This window comes from Ailuropoda melanoleuca, unplaced genomic scaffold, assembly GCF_002007445.2.
Source record: "Ailuropoda melanoleuca isolate Jingjing unplaced genomic scaffold, ASM200744v2 unplaced-scaffold7480, whole genome shotgun sequence".
NCBI classification, from domain to species: Eukaryota; Metazoa; Chordata; class Mammalia; order Carnivora; family Ursidae; genus Ailuropoda; species Ailuropoda melanoleuca.
Window position 1 is genome coordinate 446,571 of NW_023250281.1, and position 19,350 is coordinate 465,920.

At 38.0% G+C, this 19,350-nt stretch overlaps 1 protein-coding gene across 1 annotated transcript in view; it reads right to left on the reverse strand.

Moving 5' to 3' along the window:
- Positions 1 to 2,328: 2,328 nt before the first annotated feature.
- Positions 2,329 to 19,350, reverse strand: part of LOC100477347 (olfactory receptor 11L1) — a 31,221-nt gene continuing 14,199 nt past the window's right edge. The window contains 6 exon segments of the mRNA XM_019807650.2: positions 2,329 to 2,379; positions 7,225 to 7,269; positions 7,271 to 7,437; positions 7,440 to 7,848; positions 7,851 to 8,102; positions 8,104 to 8,182. Coding sequence (XP_019663209.1) covers positions 2,329 to 2,379; positions 7,225 to 7,269; positions 7,271 to 7,437; positions 7,440 to 7,848; positions 7,851 to 8,102; positions 8,104 to 8,182 — 1,003 coding nt within the window.

Below are 19,350 nucleotides of genomic sequence, written 5' to 3' on the forward strand. Positions count from 1 at the left end.
ACACAAATGAAGAGAATTTTTTTTTTGAGATTTGAACATGATATTGGATCTATAAACACATTAGTTAGATGATTTGAGAGGAACTGACTGGTTAAATACATAAGTAAATTATAGGCCCACTAAGTTCTTTCTTTTTAGGTTATAAATAGGTAAGCCTTGCAGTGTGTGTGTGTGTGTGTGTGTGTGTTTCTAAAAGATATGGGCTTATAATTAACAGTTGTAGGATCTAATCAAGGAAAATTTTAATTCATTGTGAATACTTGGAGGCAACATAAATTTTAGTGTCTTTTTTTCTATAATAATATTTTTATTATATTGTCTTATTCACCATACAGTACATCCCTGGTTTTTATGTAAAGTTCATTGATTCATTAGTTGCGTATAACACCCAGTGCACCATGCAATACGTGCCCTACTTACTACCCATCACCAGCCTATCCCAGTCACCCATCAACCTCCCCTCTGAAGCCCTCAGTTTGTTTCTCAGAGCCCATAGTCTCTCATGCTTCATTCCCCCTTCTGATTAACCCCCCTTCTTTATCCCTTTCTTCTCCTATGGATCTTCCTGGTTCTTATGTTCCATAGATGAGAGAAATCATATGATAATTGTCTTTCTCTGCTTGACTTATTTCACTTAGAATTATCTCCTCCAGTGCCATCCATGTTGCAGCAAATGTTGAGAACTCGTTCTTTGTGATAGCTGAGTAATATTCCATTGTATATATGGACCACAGCTTCTTAATCCAGTCATCTGTTGAAGGGCATCTCGGCTCCTTCCATGATTTAGCTATTGTGGACAATGCTCCTATGAACACTGGGGTGCATATGGCCCTTCTCTTCACTACATCTGTATCTTTGGGGTAAATACCCAGTAGTGCAATGGCTGGGCCATAGGGTAGCTCAATTTTTATCTTTTTAAGGGACCTCCACACTGTTTTCCAGAGTGGCTGTACCAACTTGCATTCCCACCAACAATGTAGGAGGCATCCCCTTTCTCCACATCCTCTGAAACAATTGTTTCTTGCCGTGTCAATTTTTGCCATTCTAACTGGCATAACGTGGTATCTCAGTGTGGTTTTGATTTGAATTTCCCTGATGGCTAATGATTTTGAACATTTTTTCATGTGTCTGTTTGCAATTTCTATGTCTTCATTGGAAAAGTGTCTGTTACGTAATGTCTTCAGTATCAAGAACTAATGATGTTTGCTCAGGAAAATATATTTATTGTATCTGTTTTCCTGTTTGTTTTTGATTTTTTTCCATTTAAAAAATTTTTTTCTCTAAGTTTTATTTATTTTATTTTATTAATAATAAAAACAAATTTATTGTGTTATGTTAGTCACTATATACTACATCCCTAGTTTTTGATGCAGTGTTCCATGATTCATTTTTTGCGTATAACACCCAGTGCTCCATGCAACGTGTGCCCTCCTGAATACCCATCACCGGCCTATCCCATTCCCCCACCCCTCAGTTTGTTTCCCAGGATCCATAGTCTTTCGTGGTTCATTCCCTCTTCTGTCTACCCCCCCTTCTTTCTTCCCTTCTTTCTGATGAGGTTGTGGAATATAGGTGAGGTTCATTGGGGTGGAGTCCAGAGCCAACGACCAAGAAAGAATTCTTGAAGCATCTTTGGTGCAAAATTGGTGGTTTATTAAAACACGGGGACAGGACCTGTAGGCAGAAAGAGCTGCTGCCCCGGGTTGTTAGTAGTGGCTGATTATATACCATGGGGTTGGGGGTGAGGAAAAAGGAGGCTGAGAAAGCACTTTTGTATGTCAAAGAAGACTGGCAGGACACTGGAGGCCCCACCACCATCAAGCCAAGGCTGTCCACACTATCGTTATGTCCTTATCAATGAGCTGCAGGTCCAAAGAAATTCCACTTTATTTACATTTCCTTCTGCCTTAGCTTCCCTCAATTTTATGGAGGGGATGGTAATGTTAGGGCTTAAGAAAACTGACTTATGGGTTTTGAAGGGCTGTGATCTCTGTCAGTTCACCATTTGTTTTGGGTTTTTTTTTTTTTAATTTTTCCTTTCTTTAGTTTTAGGGCAGCAAGAAGTGCCAAGGAATGTTGCATGTATGGCGGGGTGGGGGGGGGTTGAAGGGTGTCAGCTTCTACTTTGTCTTCAGCCAGCCTTCTCTTCCCTCATCACTTCTCCTACCAATCTCCCTGATATTCCTTATGTTCCATAAATGAGTGAAACCATATGATAATTGTCTTTCTCTGCTTGACTTATTTCACTTATCATAATCTCCTCCAGTCCCACCTATCTTGCAGCAAATATATATATAAAAACTTATTTTAAGGAATTTTCTCAAGTGATTATGGAGGCTTGCAAGCCAAATTCCCAAATCTGGTAGGTGGTCCAGCGTGCTGGAAACAAAAGAGAGCTACTGCTGTAATGTTTGAAGATCTTCTGCTAGCAATTCCTTCCTGGTCAAGAGAGTTCAATCTTTTGTTCCATTTAAGCCTCCAAATGATTGAGTTAGGCCCACCCACATCATGGAATAAAATTTTGCTTTCTCAAAGTCCACTGACTTAAATGTTAATCTCATTTAATTGTTAAACATCTAGATTAATATTTGACCACATATCTGGGCACTGTGGCCCAGCCAGGTTGACATACAAAATTACCCATGCAATTTCATATTCAGATTATTCATTTCTAGCATATAGTCACACACTGTTTTTTAGATATTAATCTTATACCATAAATGATTTGCTGAATTAATTAATTCTATTACTTTTTAATATACTATTTGGGGTTTTCTATATTTAAAATTATGTTATCTGTGAGTATAGACCTTCTCTGTTACTTGTTTAATTTCTCCAACTGCTATTTCCAATACTATGTTGAATAAAAGTGACAAAAGTGAACCCATCCTTAATTTGTTTTGTTCTTGACATTAGGATAAAAGAATTCAGTCTTTCAGGTTTGCTGGGCAGATGGCGAAGGAGGAGAACCCTAAACTTACCTTGTACTACAGATACAATTAGATAACCTTCACGGTAGTGAAAATAACCCAGAAAACAACCCAAAGACTGGCAGAACAAATGTCATAAATAAAGGTAGAGAGGAATCTACATTGAAGAAGGTAGGAAGGGTGATGACTTCTGGGAGCAAAGCGGACTCTGGTTTTTCACAGTGGGGAGGGAGCTGATGGCACAGAGAAAGGTGGAAAACAGACATTCACACAAAGGAGCCTACAAATGGGGGGTATGAATCTCCATAATTTTTCACTTTGAAAGGCAGGCAGACTGAATCTCATTAGTTTACAACCACTGGGACCTAAGCCTGGAATTTTAAAAATCAGTGGGTTAGGCTTTGAGAGCCCAGAGGACATTAGGAAGTTAGGTTCTCACACTTAAAGAAACAACACTATAAACAGCCCCTGCAGATGTACTGTAGAGCAAGCAGTTTGAAAAATTCCCGGGGCAGTGATTTTCTCATCTCAGATCATGGCCCAGAAAGATAGGGATCAAATGGAGACCCCTCCAGGAACAAAGGGAGTAGCAGGTGCCATTGATCTCTCCCAATCCCAACATAAACAATGGTCTCCTGCAGGAACCAGCGCTAGGCCTATGCTGCTTACTTAACTTACTTACAACAACCCCCCCCACACACACACACACTCATGCATCACCTCTGATGCCACACTCTAAGCCATGCTCCTGTTAGTCCATGCACTGCAGGCCCCTGACTCAAAACACCAACACAAACCACGCTAACACCGTATCTCCTGATCAACATGTTTTGTGGGACCTCAGTTCTAGCAGCAGTGGTGCAGGTCTCGTTTCCCAAGGGGACCACAACACTGACTTTGTTTAAACATGTTTAAACTTTGTTAAAACATGCCCCATCCCTACTGGGGAATAACCCTTGCCTATAATAGGCAAATAGGGCCTCTGTAGATCATTGGACTAAAGGAAAAAGAGACCAAGACTCAAAAGCAAAGCACACACAACACACATAAGGAGAAACTCATGAAGCACCAGGTGTAGCTAACTTTCCTAACACAGAGGAACAGATACAGAAAAGTTAGACAAAATGAAGACATAGAGGAAAATCTGCCAAATGAAAAAATAGGACCAACCCATAGCAAGAGACCAAAGCAAAATGGAAATAAGTAATATGCCTGAGAGATTATTTAAATTATCATAAAGATATTCAGAGGACCTGGGAAAAGAGTGAAGGGCATTAGTGAGACTCATTTTTTTTAAATTTTTTGAAAGATTTTCTTTATTTGTCAGAGAGACAAAAAGAAAAAGAGAGCACAAACAGGAGGACCAACAGGCATAGGGGAAAAGCAAGCTCCTGCTGAGCAAGGAGCCCAATTCAGGACTCTATCCCAGCACCCTGGGATCATAACTTGAGCCAAAGGAAGATGGTTAACTGACTGAGCCACCCAAGTGCCCCATCAGTGAGACTCTTAACACAGAAATAAAAAAGAACCAATCAGAGATTTAAAAAAAAAACACAATAAAGGAAATTAAAAATACGTATTTGTTTGTTTGTTTTTAGTTTCAGAAGTGGAATTTAGCAAATTCATCACTTACATATGACACCCAGGGCTCATCAAAACAACTTCTTTTCTTAATACCCACCACCAATTTAACAAACCCCCTACTGCCTCACCTCTACCACTCACAGTTTGTTCTCTGTACATAAGAGCCATCCACTTCCTGTTCTAGCTCTGATTCCAATGTATCATTTGAAAGAATCAGAAGAACCAAAAGAACCAAAAACATGTGCCAAAGAGTTAAAGTGCACTTACCCCTAAAGCTCAGGGATTGATGTGGAACATATCACAAATGGATTAGTAAGCTGTGAAGAGACTAAAAACTGGCCCCGCTCATGGGAATGAGTGAATGAGTCCAGAATTTACACTCTTAGCCTTACCATCTGTCAGGCATCATCAAACCTACAATCAAGCCAAGCTTCTCTCCCATGTGGGTTAATGCTATGATACCAGCAAATTTGCTTTCTGTCACTCTTTTCTCTAAACAGCAGTGAGGTTTGCAAATGCAGAATGTATCATGTCAGCTCCTATTTGATATCCTTTGATAATTCATCAACTGTCTTAATGTAAAATGCAAAATCCCTTATACGGCTTTTAATGACAGGCAGAAACTAACTCTTGTCTTTCTCCACAAACTCATCTCCTTCCTCCATCCCCACGTTTCCCAGGTTTCTTCTCCTGACATTCATGCCATGTTCTCTGCCTGAGACACTACTTCCATTCTTAATCTCCTCATCTGTAAAGTATAGGTTAAAGTACAACATCAACATAGAAAGCTTTCCTAGAGCTCTATGTTGATTCAGACCTTATTGTTCCATGTAAATACACCAGTTTATACTTTACTGTTTCACAGCTAACACCACAAATAAACATAAATCCATTATTCCTTTTATAAGTCATTACATATATCTCTCCCTCAAAACTAGAGGCTCCATTATGGCAAAATCTTCCTTGGCCATTTCTTTAACATTGTGTTCCTGGTCAATTCAGACTGCAGCAAGAGGATGGCATATATAAAGCGCTTGAAAATAACTGTGGAATTAATAAATGAGATAGTAGGCAGGAGTACCAAAGGTCTTCTAAATATTGGCTGAATAAAAGAAATTTTGACTCCTTTCTTCCTGCCTTCTTCTCTTCCTATCTGTTCCCTTCACTTTTCTTCCTTGTCCCTTCTTTTTTTCCCTTTCCCCAGTTTCCTTACTTTATTTCTTTGTTTTTTCCCCTTCTCTCTTTCTCCCTTTCTCTCTCACCCTCTATCTTTTGTCTTTCTCTCTCTCCCCTTCTCCCTCTCTCTCCTTCCCTTTCCATCTGTCCCTCCCCTCCACTTACAATTCCCTCCCCCTGTCTTACTCCTTCCATCCTTCCTTCTGTTCCTAGGATTTTATTAAACAGAAAACATTAAAATGTCTAAGTTTCTATAGATAAATCTTAGGCACTTCAAAAAAACTTTGATCCCTCCTACATTGTTGGTGGGAAGGCAATTTGGTACAGCCACTCTGGAAAACAGTGTGGAGGTCCCTTAAAGGGTTAAAAATTGAGCTACTCTATTACCCAGCCATTGCACTACTGGGTGTTTTCCCCGAAGATACAGACTTAGTGAAGAGAAGGGCCATATGCACCCCAATGTTCATAGCTGCATTGTCCACAATAGCTAAATCGTGGAAGAAACCGAGATGCCCTTCAACAGATGACTGGATTAAGAAGTTGTGGTCCATTTATACAATGGTATATTACTCAGCTATCACAAAGAACGAGTTCTCAACATTTGCTGCAACATGGATGGCACTGGGGGAGATAATGCTAAGTGAAATAAGTCAAGCAGAGAAAGACAATTATCATATGATTTCTCTCATCTATGGAACATAAGAACTAGGAAGGTCTGTAGGAGAAGAAAGGGATAAAGAAAGGGGGGGTAATCAGAAAGGGGAATGAAGCATGAGAGACTATGGACTCTGAGAAACAAACTGAAGGCTTCAGAGGGGAGGGGTGGGGGACTGGGATAGACTGGTGATGGGTAGTAAGGAGGGCATGTATTGCATGGTGCACTGTGTGTTATATGCAACTAATGAATCATCGAACTTTACATCAGAAACCAGGGATGTACTGTATGGTGACTAACATAATATAATTAAAAAACATTAAAAAAAAGAATCATGACCATTAAAAAAATCCTTTGTTCTTGTCATGAGGAGATAGTTTATTTCAACAATAGTTTATATATCTTTTCTTTTTTTCATTTTTTTATTCCACAGGCATTTAATAGGTCCCAGTAGCACAAAGAATTGAATCTATAAGGCCAGTTTCCTATCAGTATCTGAAAGATGTATAACTTTCTGCACATATCCTTTATGAACTCAGGAGAAATTCTCCTGTAAAATCTAAAAATAATGCGAGAAGTCATCATGCCCTCGAGTCACATGATTAGAATCTCACCAGAAGTTGGAAAACAGTGCCAAAGGACAAAAATGCCCCCAAAATGATTTGGTAGAGGCAATTTATCTTTTTAGCAGTTGTTGGAAAGGGGCCATGAAGAAACTCTTTCATTATGGCTTATGAAATTCAACATAGCATCAAGGATTCCATTCTAGTTTGAAGGCTCTGAACCTGCCACTCACATATTCCCAAACTTAATCCATTATATATCCTGTGCTAATTTTCCTTACCACACACACACACACACACACACACACACACACACCAAACTCCCCTTCACTCTTATTCCATAGATACCACACTTTTTTTTTCATTTCTTTTCTAACAGCATCTTTGAATTCTTGGTTCCTCAAGCTATTGATAACAGGGTTCAACAGAGAGGTCACCACAGTGTAGAAGACAAAAATGATCTTGTTGATTTCAGGTGACAGGTGGTCATTGTGGTGAACATACATGGAGATCATGGTCCCACAGTAGTGACAACAGCCACATGGGATCCAGTTGTGGGAAAGGTCTTCATCAGGCCAGAGGCTGAAGGTATTCTCAATACTGTGGGCACAATGAAAACATAGGACACAAGTGTAAGAAGAAAGCAAATGCACAGCACTACAATTGACAGGATAAAGATGGTCATCCTGGTGATATACACACTGGAACATGAGAGCTGCATGAGGGGAAAGGGGTCACAGAAGAAATGATTCATCTGGTTAGGACCACAGAAATCCAACTTGGAAATCATTAGGGAGGGCAGAAATCCTGTGCCAACACCTGTCAACCAGGAGACTGCCACCAACCTGGTGCAGATCTCAGGATTCATCAGGGAAGAGTAGTCGAGTGGGTTGCAGATGGCCAGATATCAGTCATAGGCCATCATGGCCAGAAAAAAGAATATTCAGTATCACCAAAGAACACAAAGAAATGAAGCTGTGCCATCTGTACAGGCAGGGAAGGAGATTGCTTGGCCATGGGAGGAAAAATGGCTAAGAAAAGGGGCACAATAGTGGATGTATACCAGATCTCCAGAAAGGAAAGATAGTTGAGCAATATCTTCATAGATGAGTATAGTCGCTGGTCTTGGCTCACCACTGCAATAATGACAATATTCCCTGTGATCATGAGAAAGTAGATGAACAGAGAAATGGCTAAAAGCCAATGTCTGGCATTCAAAAATTTTCTGGAATCCTAGCAGCTGAAACTCAGTGTCATTGGACATATTTTGGGGGCTTCATTGCCAATGGAAGGGAGAATATTTTGGAAAAATAGTACACAAGGCATCCAAATATTTGTAGCTATTGATGTTTAGCAGTTTAGAGATTAATTTTTAAAAATAGTTTAGATCTTTGTGTACAACACTTTACAGGAACAAATGTTAATTCCACCTTGGTTTTATAAAAAATATTTTGTTATCACAAGCTGAATGTGGATGTTAGATCTTGGAAAGAACCTCAGCAAATTCCACTGATTTTGTTCTCTGAAATTTAGAAGTCGGGCCCAAAGATAAAAAAGAAGAGAAGAAGAAAAGAAAAAAAAGAAAAGAAAAGAAAGGAAAGAAAAGAAAAGAAAAGAAAGAAAAGAAAGAAAAGAAAAGAAAAGAAAAGAAAAGAAAAGAAAAGAAAAGAAAAGAAAAGGAAAGAACATACCAAAAACACCTCTGATGGAAACCAAATTTGGAAACTAAGAATAACAGTTCTTTTTAAAAGCAGACATATATGAAATCAATGACTTTCTTTCCATACATATGGGTTTGTCTGATAAACAATCAGACATAGCATATCTCCTATGACATCTTAGGGAAGTTTATTCATTCTCTTCTCAAACAGTAATTATGGGTACCTTGTGCTCTCCCCCCTCTTTCTCTCTCTCTTTCTGTCTGTGTGTGTGTGTGTAGCTTTTTGTGCTGAGCGAACCTGTACCTCAATTGGCATCCTTTCTTGTCTTGTTGGATACCATGCTCTGCCACTGAGCATGTATCTTGTATGCATTCAACATGTCACCTTTCTTTGCTTTCCTTTCATTTATTTTAAGAGCTAGTCCTGATTAAAGGCAACATCCACCTGTGATAACTGAGCTTCTTTGAAATAAAGAAGATGAGAGACACACATAATGTTGTCATTTTAAAATTCATAACCATTAATTCCAGTGTGTCTTTAGTGCTGTGGAAACTTTTGTTCATCTATTTACTCTTCCATTTTCCTCAGTGACTATTTGATATGTTTTTCTCTTTTGGAAGCTTCCAACATTTCCTTGTCTACCTATGACTTCAGCCAAAGATCTATTTTTCTGAAGGAAAAAACAAAACTGAAATCCTCCAATGGGAATATCCAGATACTCAGGCTACTAAATTCCCCACCTACCACCTTCAATTTCTCTGAATCTGTTTCCTACATCTTACTCAAAATAAAAAGTTTTTTCCTGGATTAAGGTAAATCCCTGTACACATGCTTTAGTTCCTGCACTTTCCCATACAGTGGAAAGTTTTTCAGGTGTTACACTTTCTTACTCGCCTGAATTAACAATGGTTCCTATCTGCCAGATCATTTCCTCAGCATTTAAACAGGCTGGCCTTCTCTCCCTTTAAAAAGACAGAACAGGACACCTGGGTGGCTCAGTCAGTTAAGCGTCTGCCTTCTGCTCAGGTCATGATCCCAGGATCCTGGGATCGAGTCCCATATCAGGCTTCTCTCTCTGCCTGCCACTCCCCCTACTTGTGTTTGCTAGCTCTCTCTTTATGACAAATAAATAAATAAAATCTTTAAAAAAATAAAGGTAAAAAAAATAAAAAGACAGACTATTTGAGGAATTAAATGGTGGAGGATTAGGAGAACCCTAAGCTTACCTCATCCCTCAAACACAGCTAGATAAATATCAGATAATATTGAAGATGCAAAAAATCATTTTGAAGACTGAAAGAACAAAACTGCACAACTAGAGGTAGAAAAATAGCCACATTGTAGAAAGTAGGAGCTGCAGAAAGTTGATTTGGGGAAGAAAAGAACTGTGGGTTCTGTGAAGGAGAGGCAACCCTGATCATGAAGGGAAGAGCAAGAGCAAGAGAGAGAGAGAGAGAGAGAGAGAGAGAGAGAGAAAGAGCAAAAGCACATGTAGGGGATTGCATAAGGAAAAAAAAGTCCCCAAAACATTGACTGGGAAAAGGAGAGGGCTGACTATATGAAGTTTTCATAAGAAGAAGAGTGCAAATTCTGATGTTTTGGAAGTCTGTGCTATCACCACGGTCATGCCCTGGAGGACTTGGTGGTGCTTTGGTGGGGAAGGAGGGCACAAACCCAGAACTGGGCAGGTGATCTGAGGATCCCATGAGTCACACAGGGAGAAACTGTTCCACCACATGCAGTACATTTAGGAGTGGCAGCACAGCCTCTCTAGGGATGAAAGACCTGGCAGCACCACTGTAATACCCTTTTCACAACCATTGGAACAAAGACACCAGCTGAGGGCAGCAAAGCTTGGTGCTGGCTTTTTGTTGCACTTTGTCATAAAGTTCGAACCACTATGTGGTCACAGGAATGATTTCTGGGACAAGCCTGCACTGGCCAGAGTGCAGAGAGATGCTCCCCCAGGGGATGAGCACAGGTTCACACCATGCAGATCTCTAAAATTTGGAGTTGTAAAATCCAGTCACAAGCCTGAGATAAATCAGATGTACTCTGCCACTTGGCAGGTGGACAGCTCAGATACAGGCAGTGTGAAAGCAGGGACCTAGCAGAAACCAAACATACAAGAGAGGTGATAGTTTGCTCTTCTGTGAGGGCTTCCTATGGATTGGCAGGCTGGAACTCCCAGCTCCAGGGACAAGAGGTGGGCAAGGCACTTTCCTCAACAACACTGACTAACTTCAGTGAGCAAAGCAGTGCCACCTAGCGGAGGTTAGAGCTGCTTGCACCAAACCCCCACTCCAGATGCTATGTAGGTACATCTCCACTGAGGCAAATCCACCTGGGAATCAGACAACACGCCCCGCCCCCGGAACATCAGCACAGACCTTTCACACACACCAACCCTACTGATCATAGAGTGCTATAAACCTTCAGCTATAGGTGAAATAGGATCTGCTGTCTTAGTTATTTTATTATTTTATTTATTTTTTTGTTACTTTTAGGAGCAGGAATACATCAGGCTTTCCTAATCATCACACACACAAAAAACAGTGACCCAGACAAAATGACAAGATGGAGGAATTCATCTCAAAAGAAAGAAGAGGAAGAAGTCATGGCCAGGGATTTAATAAATACAGATACAAGTAAGATGTCTGAAACAGAATTTAAAACACTAATAATAAGGATATTAGCTGGGCTTCAGAAAGGCACAGAAGATGCTAGAGAACCCCTTATTGTAAAGGAAAATGAACAAAAACTACACAAGCTGAAATTGAAATGCTATAACCAAGATATAAATCCAAATGGATGCAATGAGATTGAGGATGGACAAGCAGAGGAATGAATCAGTGATCTAGAAGGTAACAATACAGAAAATAATGAAGCTGAAAAGAACAGGGAAAGTAGGGCACACAATGTCTACACAAGTAAGTCTACACAAATGTAGACTTAGGGAACTCAGTTACTCCTTAAAGCATAATAACATTCATACCATAGGATTCCCAGAACAAGAAGAGAAAGGAAAAAGGGCAGAAGATTTATTTCAGAAAATTATAGCCAAAAACTTTCCTAATCTGGAAAAGGAACAGACATCAAGATCCAAGAACCACAGAGAACTCTCATTAAATTAAAAAAAAAAAAGCCAGCCTTCACAGGACATGGACAAAATACACGAACAAGGAAAGAATCCTGAAAGAAGCAAGAGGAACAAAAGTCCCTAAACTACAAGTGAAGACAGATCAAGTTCACAGCACATCTCTCCAAAGAAACTTGACAGGCCAGAAGAGGGTGGCATGTGATAATGAACTAGATGAATGGGACAAATATTCAGCCATGAATACATTATCCAGCAAGTCTGTCCTTCAGAATAGAAGGAGAGGTAAAGAGTTTCCAAGACAAAGAAAAACTAAAGGAGTTAAGGTCCACTAAAGCAGCCCTGCAAGAAATATTAAAGGGAACTCTTTAGGTGTTGAAAAAAAAAAAAGACCAAACCCAACAACTATGAAGGAACAGAGAACAACACTAGAAACACCAACTTTATAGGTAACATACTGACATGGAATTCATTTCTATCAATAATCACTCTGAATGTAAATGGAGTAGATGCTCTAATCAAAAGACATAAGGAATCAGAATGGATTAAAAAAATACATCCATATGCTGCCTACAGATACTAATTTTAGACCTAAAGATAACTGCAGATTGAAAGTGAGGGGATGGAGAACTATGTATCATGCTAATGGATGCCAAAAGAAAGCTGGGGTAGCCATACGTATATCAGACAACCTAGATTTTTAAAGCAAAAACTGTAGTAAGAGATGAGGAAGGGCATTACATAGCAATAAGGGGTATATCCATCAAGAAGATCTAAGTATCATAAAGATTTATGTCCCAAACTGAGGAAAACCCAAAATATAAATCAATTAATAAAAACATAAAGATATTACCTGATAATACAAAAATAGTACAGGACTTTAACACCCCACTCACAGCAATGGACAGATCACCTAAGCAGAAAATCGACAAGAAAACAAGGACTTTGAATGACACACTGAACCAGTTGGACTTAACAGATATATTGAGAACACTTCATCCTAGAGCAACAGGATACACGTTGTCTTCAAGTGCATGTGGAACATTCTCCAGAATAGATCACATACTGGGTCACAAGTCAGATGAGGTCATATAGTGAGTCACAAATCAGCCCTCAACAAATACAAAATATTGAGATCGTATTACGCATATTTTCAAACCACAATGCTATGAAACTTGAAGTCAACCACAAGAAAAAAAATTGGAAAAACCACAAAAACATGGAGCGTAATGGATATCCTACTAAAGAAGTAATGGGTAACCAGGAAATTAAAGAAAAAAAACTTTAAAAATACACGGAAGCAATTGAAAACGAAAACGTGACAGTCTAAAACTTTTGGGAAGCAGCAAATGTGGTCCTAAGAGGAAAGTATATTTCAGTTCAGGTCCACCTCAGGAAGCAAGAAAATTTTCAAATACACGACCTAACCTTACACCTAAAGGAGTTAGAAAAGGAACAGCAAATAAAGCCTAAAGCCAGCAGAAGAAGGGAAATGATAAAGATTAGAGCAGAAATAAATGAGATCGAAAAACAACAAACCAGTAGAACACACCAATGAAACTGAGAGCTGCTTCTTTGAAAGAATAAAACTGACAAATGTCTAGCCAGACTCATCAAAAACAAAAGAGAAAGGACCCAAATAAATAAAATCATGAATGAAAGAGAAGATATCACAACAAACATGACAGAATTACAATCATAACAGAATACTATAAAGAATGATATGCCAACAAACTGCTCAATATAGAAGAATTGGATAAATTCCTAGAAACATACAAACTACTAAAACTGAAACAGGAAGAAATAGAAAATTTGAACAGATACATCACCAGAAGAGAAATTGAGTCATTAATCAAAAATCTCCCAATAAAGTCCATGGCCAGATGGCTCCCAAGAGGAATTCTACCAGACATGTAAAGAAGAGTTCAATATGTATTCTTCTCAAACTGTTCCAAAAAATATATAAATGGAATGAAAACTTCTAAATGCTTTCTACTAAGCCAGCATTACCTTAATTCCAAAAACAGACAAAGGTTCCACTAAAATGGAGAATTACAGGCCAATGTCCTTGATGAACATTGATGCAAAAATTATCAACAAGATACTAGAAAATAAAATACAACAGTACATTAAAATAATTATTCACTGCAATAAAATGGAATTTATTTCTGGAATGCGGGGCTGGTTCAATATTGGAAAATCAATCAATCAATGTGACACATCACATTATAAAAGAAAGGATAAGAACCTTATGAACTTCTCAATAGATGCAGAAAAAGCATTTGACAAAATACAGCATCCATTCTTGATTTAAAAAAAACCCTCAATGAAGTAGGGGAATATGGAACATAACTCAACATCATAAAAACCGTATATGAAAGACCTACAGCTAATATCATTCTCAATGAGGAAATACTGAGAGCTTGTCTTCTAATTGCAGGATCAAGACAAGCATGGCCACTCTCACCATTACAATTTAACATACTACTGGAATTTTTAGCCTCAGCAACCAGATAACAAAAATAAATAAATAAAGGCATCAAAATTTGCCAGGAAGAAGGCAATATTTTACTATTTGTAGATGGCATGATACTCTATGTAGAAAACCTGCAAATCTCTATCAAAAAAAAAAAAATCCTAGAACTGATATCCAAATTCAGTAAAGTTGCAGGATATAAAATAAATGTATATAAATCTGATGCATTTCTATACACCAATTAAATAAGCAGCAGAAAAAGAAATGAAGGAATTTATCTCTTTTAAAATTACACCAAAAACAAAAACAATAGGATACCTAGGAATAAACCTAACCAAAGAAGAAAAAGACCTGTGCTCTGAGAGCTATAAAAAACTTATGAAAGTAATTGAAGAAGGCACAAAGAAATGGAAAATCATTGCATGCTAATGGATTAGAAGAACAAACATTGCTAAAATATCTATAAAATTCAAAGCAATATACACATAAAATGCAATTCTTATCAAAATACTGTGAGCATTTATCACAGAGCTAGAACAAACAGTCCAAAAATGTGTAATGGAACCACAAAAGACCAGAGTAGCCAAAGCAATCCGAAGAAGGAAGGAAGGAAGGAAGGAAGGAAGGAAGGAAGGAAGGAAGGAAGGAAAGAAAGAGAAAGAAAGAAAGAAAGAAAGAAAGAAAGAAAGAAAGAAAGAGAAAAAGAAAGAAAGAAAGAGCTGGAAGCATCAGGATTCAGGATATGGAGCTATATCACAAAGTTGTAGTCACCAAGACAGTATGGTACTGGCAAAAAATAAATAAATAAATGAATACCAGATGGATAAACCAGTGGAACAGAATAGGAAAACCAGAAATGGACCCACAAGTATATGGCCAACTAATCTTTGACAAAGCAAGAAGGAATATCCAATGGAAAAAGAGACAGTCTTCAACAAATGGTGTGGGGAAAAGTGGACAACATGCAGAAGAATGAAACTGAACCACATTATTACACCACACACACACACACACACACACGCATGCACACAAATTGAAAATGGATGAAATACCTAAATGTGAGACAAGGAAACCATGAAAATCCCAGAGGATAACACAGGCAGCAAACTCTTTGACCTTGGCAATAGCAGCATCAAAGGAGATACATCACTGGAGGCAAGCGAAACAAACAAAAAAAAGGAACTATTGGGATTTCATCAAGATAAAATCTGCACAGCAAAGGGAACAATGAACAAAACTAAAAGGTAGCCTACAGAATGGAAGGAGATATTTGCAAATGATATATCTGATAAAGGGTTACTGTCCAAAAATCTATAAACAGCTTGTTAAACTCAAGACCCCCAAGACAAAAATCGAACCAAGAAATGGGCATAAGACATAAATAGAAATTTTTCAAAGAAGATATTCAGATGGCTAACTGATCAAAAAATGCTCAATATCACTCATCATCAGGGAAATACAAATCAAAACAACAATGAGATACTATGTCACACCTAGCAGATGGGCTAAAATGAACAACGCAGAAAAGAGCAGATGTTGGCAAGGATGTGGAGAAAGGAGAGCCCTTTTACACTGTGGTTGGGAATGCAAATTCGTGCAGAAACTCGGGAAAACAGTATTGAGGTCCTTCAAAAAATTAAAAATAGAACTACCTATAACCCAACAACCATATTACCTGGCATTTTGTAAAGAATACAAAAATACAGATTCAAAGGGGTACATACATTCCAATGTTTATAGCATTATTATCAACAATAGCCAAACTATGGGAAAAGCCCAAGCGTCCATTGACTGATGAATTGATAAATTAGATGTGAGATATAGATATAGGTAGATATAGATGATATAGATATAGACATAGATAGATATAGATATACGCAATGGAATATTACTCAGCATAAAAAGAATTAAATCTTGTGATTTGAAACAATGTAGATGGAGTTAGAGTGTATTATGCTAAGCCAAATAAGTGAGTCCGAGAAAGATCAATACCACATGATTTCACTCATGTGGAATTTAGGACACAAAACAGATGAATATGTGGGAAGGGAAAAGAGAGAGAGAGAGAGAAGCAAACCATAAAATACCCTTAACTATATAGAACAAACTGAGAGTTAATGGAGGGAGCTAGATGGGGGGTGGGCTAAATGGATGATGGGTATTAAGGAGGGCACTTGTTATGATGAGTACAGGGTGTTATATATAAGTGATGAGTCACTAAATTCTACTCCTGAAACCAATATTACACTATATGTTAACTAGAATTTAAATAAAAATTTGGACCAAAAAAAAAAAATACTACCAAATAGAATCCAACAATACATTAAAAGAATCATTCACCATGACCAGCATGATTTACTCCTGGGCTGCTAGCATGGTTCAATATTCACATATCAATCAATGATAAATACCACATTAATAATAGGAAGGATAAGAAACATATTATACCCTAAATAGATGCATAAAATGCATTTGACACAGTACAACATCCATTCATGATAAACATTCTCTACAAAGTAAGGTTATATGGAATATACCTTGACATTATAAAGTCCATCTATGAAAAACCCACAGTTAATATGGTACTCATTGGTAAATAACAGAGAGCTATTCCTCTTTGGTCAGGAACAAGACAGGGATGTCCACTTTCAGCACTGTGATTTAACATATTGGAAGTTGCAGCTACAGCAATGAGTCACAAAAAGAAACAAAAGGGGGTGCCTGGGTGGTTCAGTTAAGTGTCTGCCTTTGGCTCAATTCATGACCCTGGGGTCCTGGGATTGAATCCCATGTTGGGCTCCCTGCTTAGCAGGGAATCTGCTTCTCCCTCTCCCTCTGCACCTCCCACTGCTTTTACTCTCTCTCTAGTTCTCTCTATATATCGAATAAATAAATATTTTTTTAGAAGAAACAATGGGGCACCTGGCTGGCTCATTCAGTTAGATATTTGCCTTCAGCTCAGGTCATGATCCCAGGATCCTGGGATGGATCCCCACACTGGGGAGTCTGCTTCTCCCTTTCCATCTGCCTGCTCTTTGCCTTGCTTGTGTTCTCTCTCACCCTCTATCAAATAAATAAATAAAATCCTTAAAAAAAGTAAAAAATAAAATAAAAGTTTAAAAAGAAATAAAAGACATCCAAATAGGCAAGGAAGAAATAAAACTTTCAATAGCTGTATATGATAATCTATATAGAAAACCTGAAAACCTTCACCGAAATATTGGTAGAACTGATAAACAAACTGAGCAAATTTTCAGAATACGAATCAACATATGGACATCTGTTGCATTGCTATAAAACGATAATGTAGCAGCAGAAAGAGAAATCAAGGGATCAATTCATTTACCATTGTACCAAAAAACATAAGATAACTAGGAGTAAACCTAACCAAAGAGGTGAAATACTTGTACTCTGAAAATTATAAAATACTGATGGAAGAAATCAAAGTTGATACAAATAAATAGGAAAACAAAACAAAACAAAACATTCCATAATCATGGATTGGAAGAACAAATGTTGTGGAAATGTCTGTATTACCCAAAGCAATTTATATATTTAATGCAATCCCTATAAAATATCAACAGCATTTTTCAGAGTACTAGCACAAACAATGTTAAAATTTGTATGGAACCAGGAAAGTCCCTGAATATCCAAAGCAACTGTGAAAAATATAAACAAAGGTAAAGACATCACAATTCCAGACTTAAAATTCTAATACAAAGCTATAGTGATGAAGACAGTATGGTAATAGAAAATGCAGAAATGAACCCACAACTGTATGGTCAATTTATATTTGACAAAGCAGGGAAGAATATCTAATGGGAAAATGTCTCAGAAAATAGTGTTGGGGAAACAGGACAGCAACTTGTAAAAGAATGAAACTGAGTCACTTTATTACACCATATACAAAAATAAATTCAAAATGGATTGTTTAAATATGAGATAAGAGACCACCAAAAAGAGGAGATCACAGGTTGCAACCTCTTTGATATTGCCCATAGCAATTTATTCCTAGCTGTGTCTCCTGAGGAAAGGGACACAAAAGGAAAGAGTAAACTATTGGTACTTCATCAAAATTAAAAGCTTCTGCACAGCGAGGGAAACAATTGACAAACCTAAAACGCAGCCTATTAAATGAGAGAAGATATTTGCAAATGACATATTTGATAAAGATTAATATCTAAAGTAAATAAAGAACTTACAAACCTCAACATCCAAAAGCCAAATAAACCAATTAAAATTGCATATTTGATAAAATGTTAGTATCCAAAATATTTAAAGAATTTACAAAACTCAATATCCAAAAATCAAATAATACAATTAAAAATTGGTAGCAGTGCCTGGGTAACTCAATTATGTCTGACTCTTGATTTTGGTTCAGGTCATGATCTCAGGGTTGTGGGGTCAAACCCCACGTCAAGCTCTGTGCTCAGTGCGGAGTCTGCTTGAGATTCCCTCTCGCCCTCTGCCCCTCCCTCCACTCACATACTCTAAATACATACATACATACATAAAATCTAAACAAAAATGGCAGAAGGCATGAATAGACATTTTTCCATAGAAGACATTGAGATGGCCAGCAGATACACGAGAAGATGCTCAGTATCACTGATCAGGGATATACAAATCAAAACCACAACGGATGGGACACCTGGGTGGCACAGTTGATTAAGTGTCCAACTCTTGTTTTCAGTTCAGGTCATGATCTTGGGGTTATGGGAGCAAGCCCGAGTTGGGCTCTACACTCAGCCTAGTGTCTGCTTGGGACTCTCTCTCCCTCTCCCCCTTCCCACTGCTTGCACTCTCTCTCTCTCTCTCTCTCTCTAAAATAGATAAATAAACCAAACCAACCAACCAACCAAACAAACAAACTGCAATGAGATACCACCTCACACCTGTCAGAATGGCTAAAATCAACAACACAAGAACCAACCAGTGTTGGAATGGATGTGGAAAAAGGGGAACCTTCTTACATTTTTGTGGGAATGCAAACTGGCGCAGCCCATCTGGAAAACACTATGGAGGGTCCTCAGAAAGTTAAAAAATAGAAGTAAGATATGATACAATATTGCACTTATGGCTAATTACCCAAAGAATGAAAAACTACATCACTTGCCATGATGTTTATAGCAGCATTATCTACAATAGAGAAGTTGTTGTCAGTTGATGAATGAAAATATATATACCCAGTGGAATATTAGCCATAAA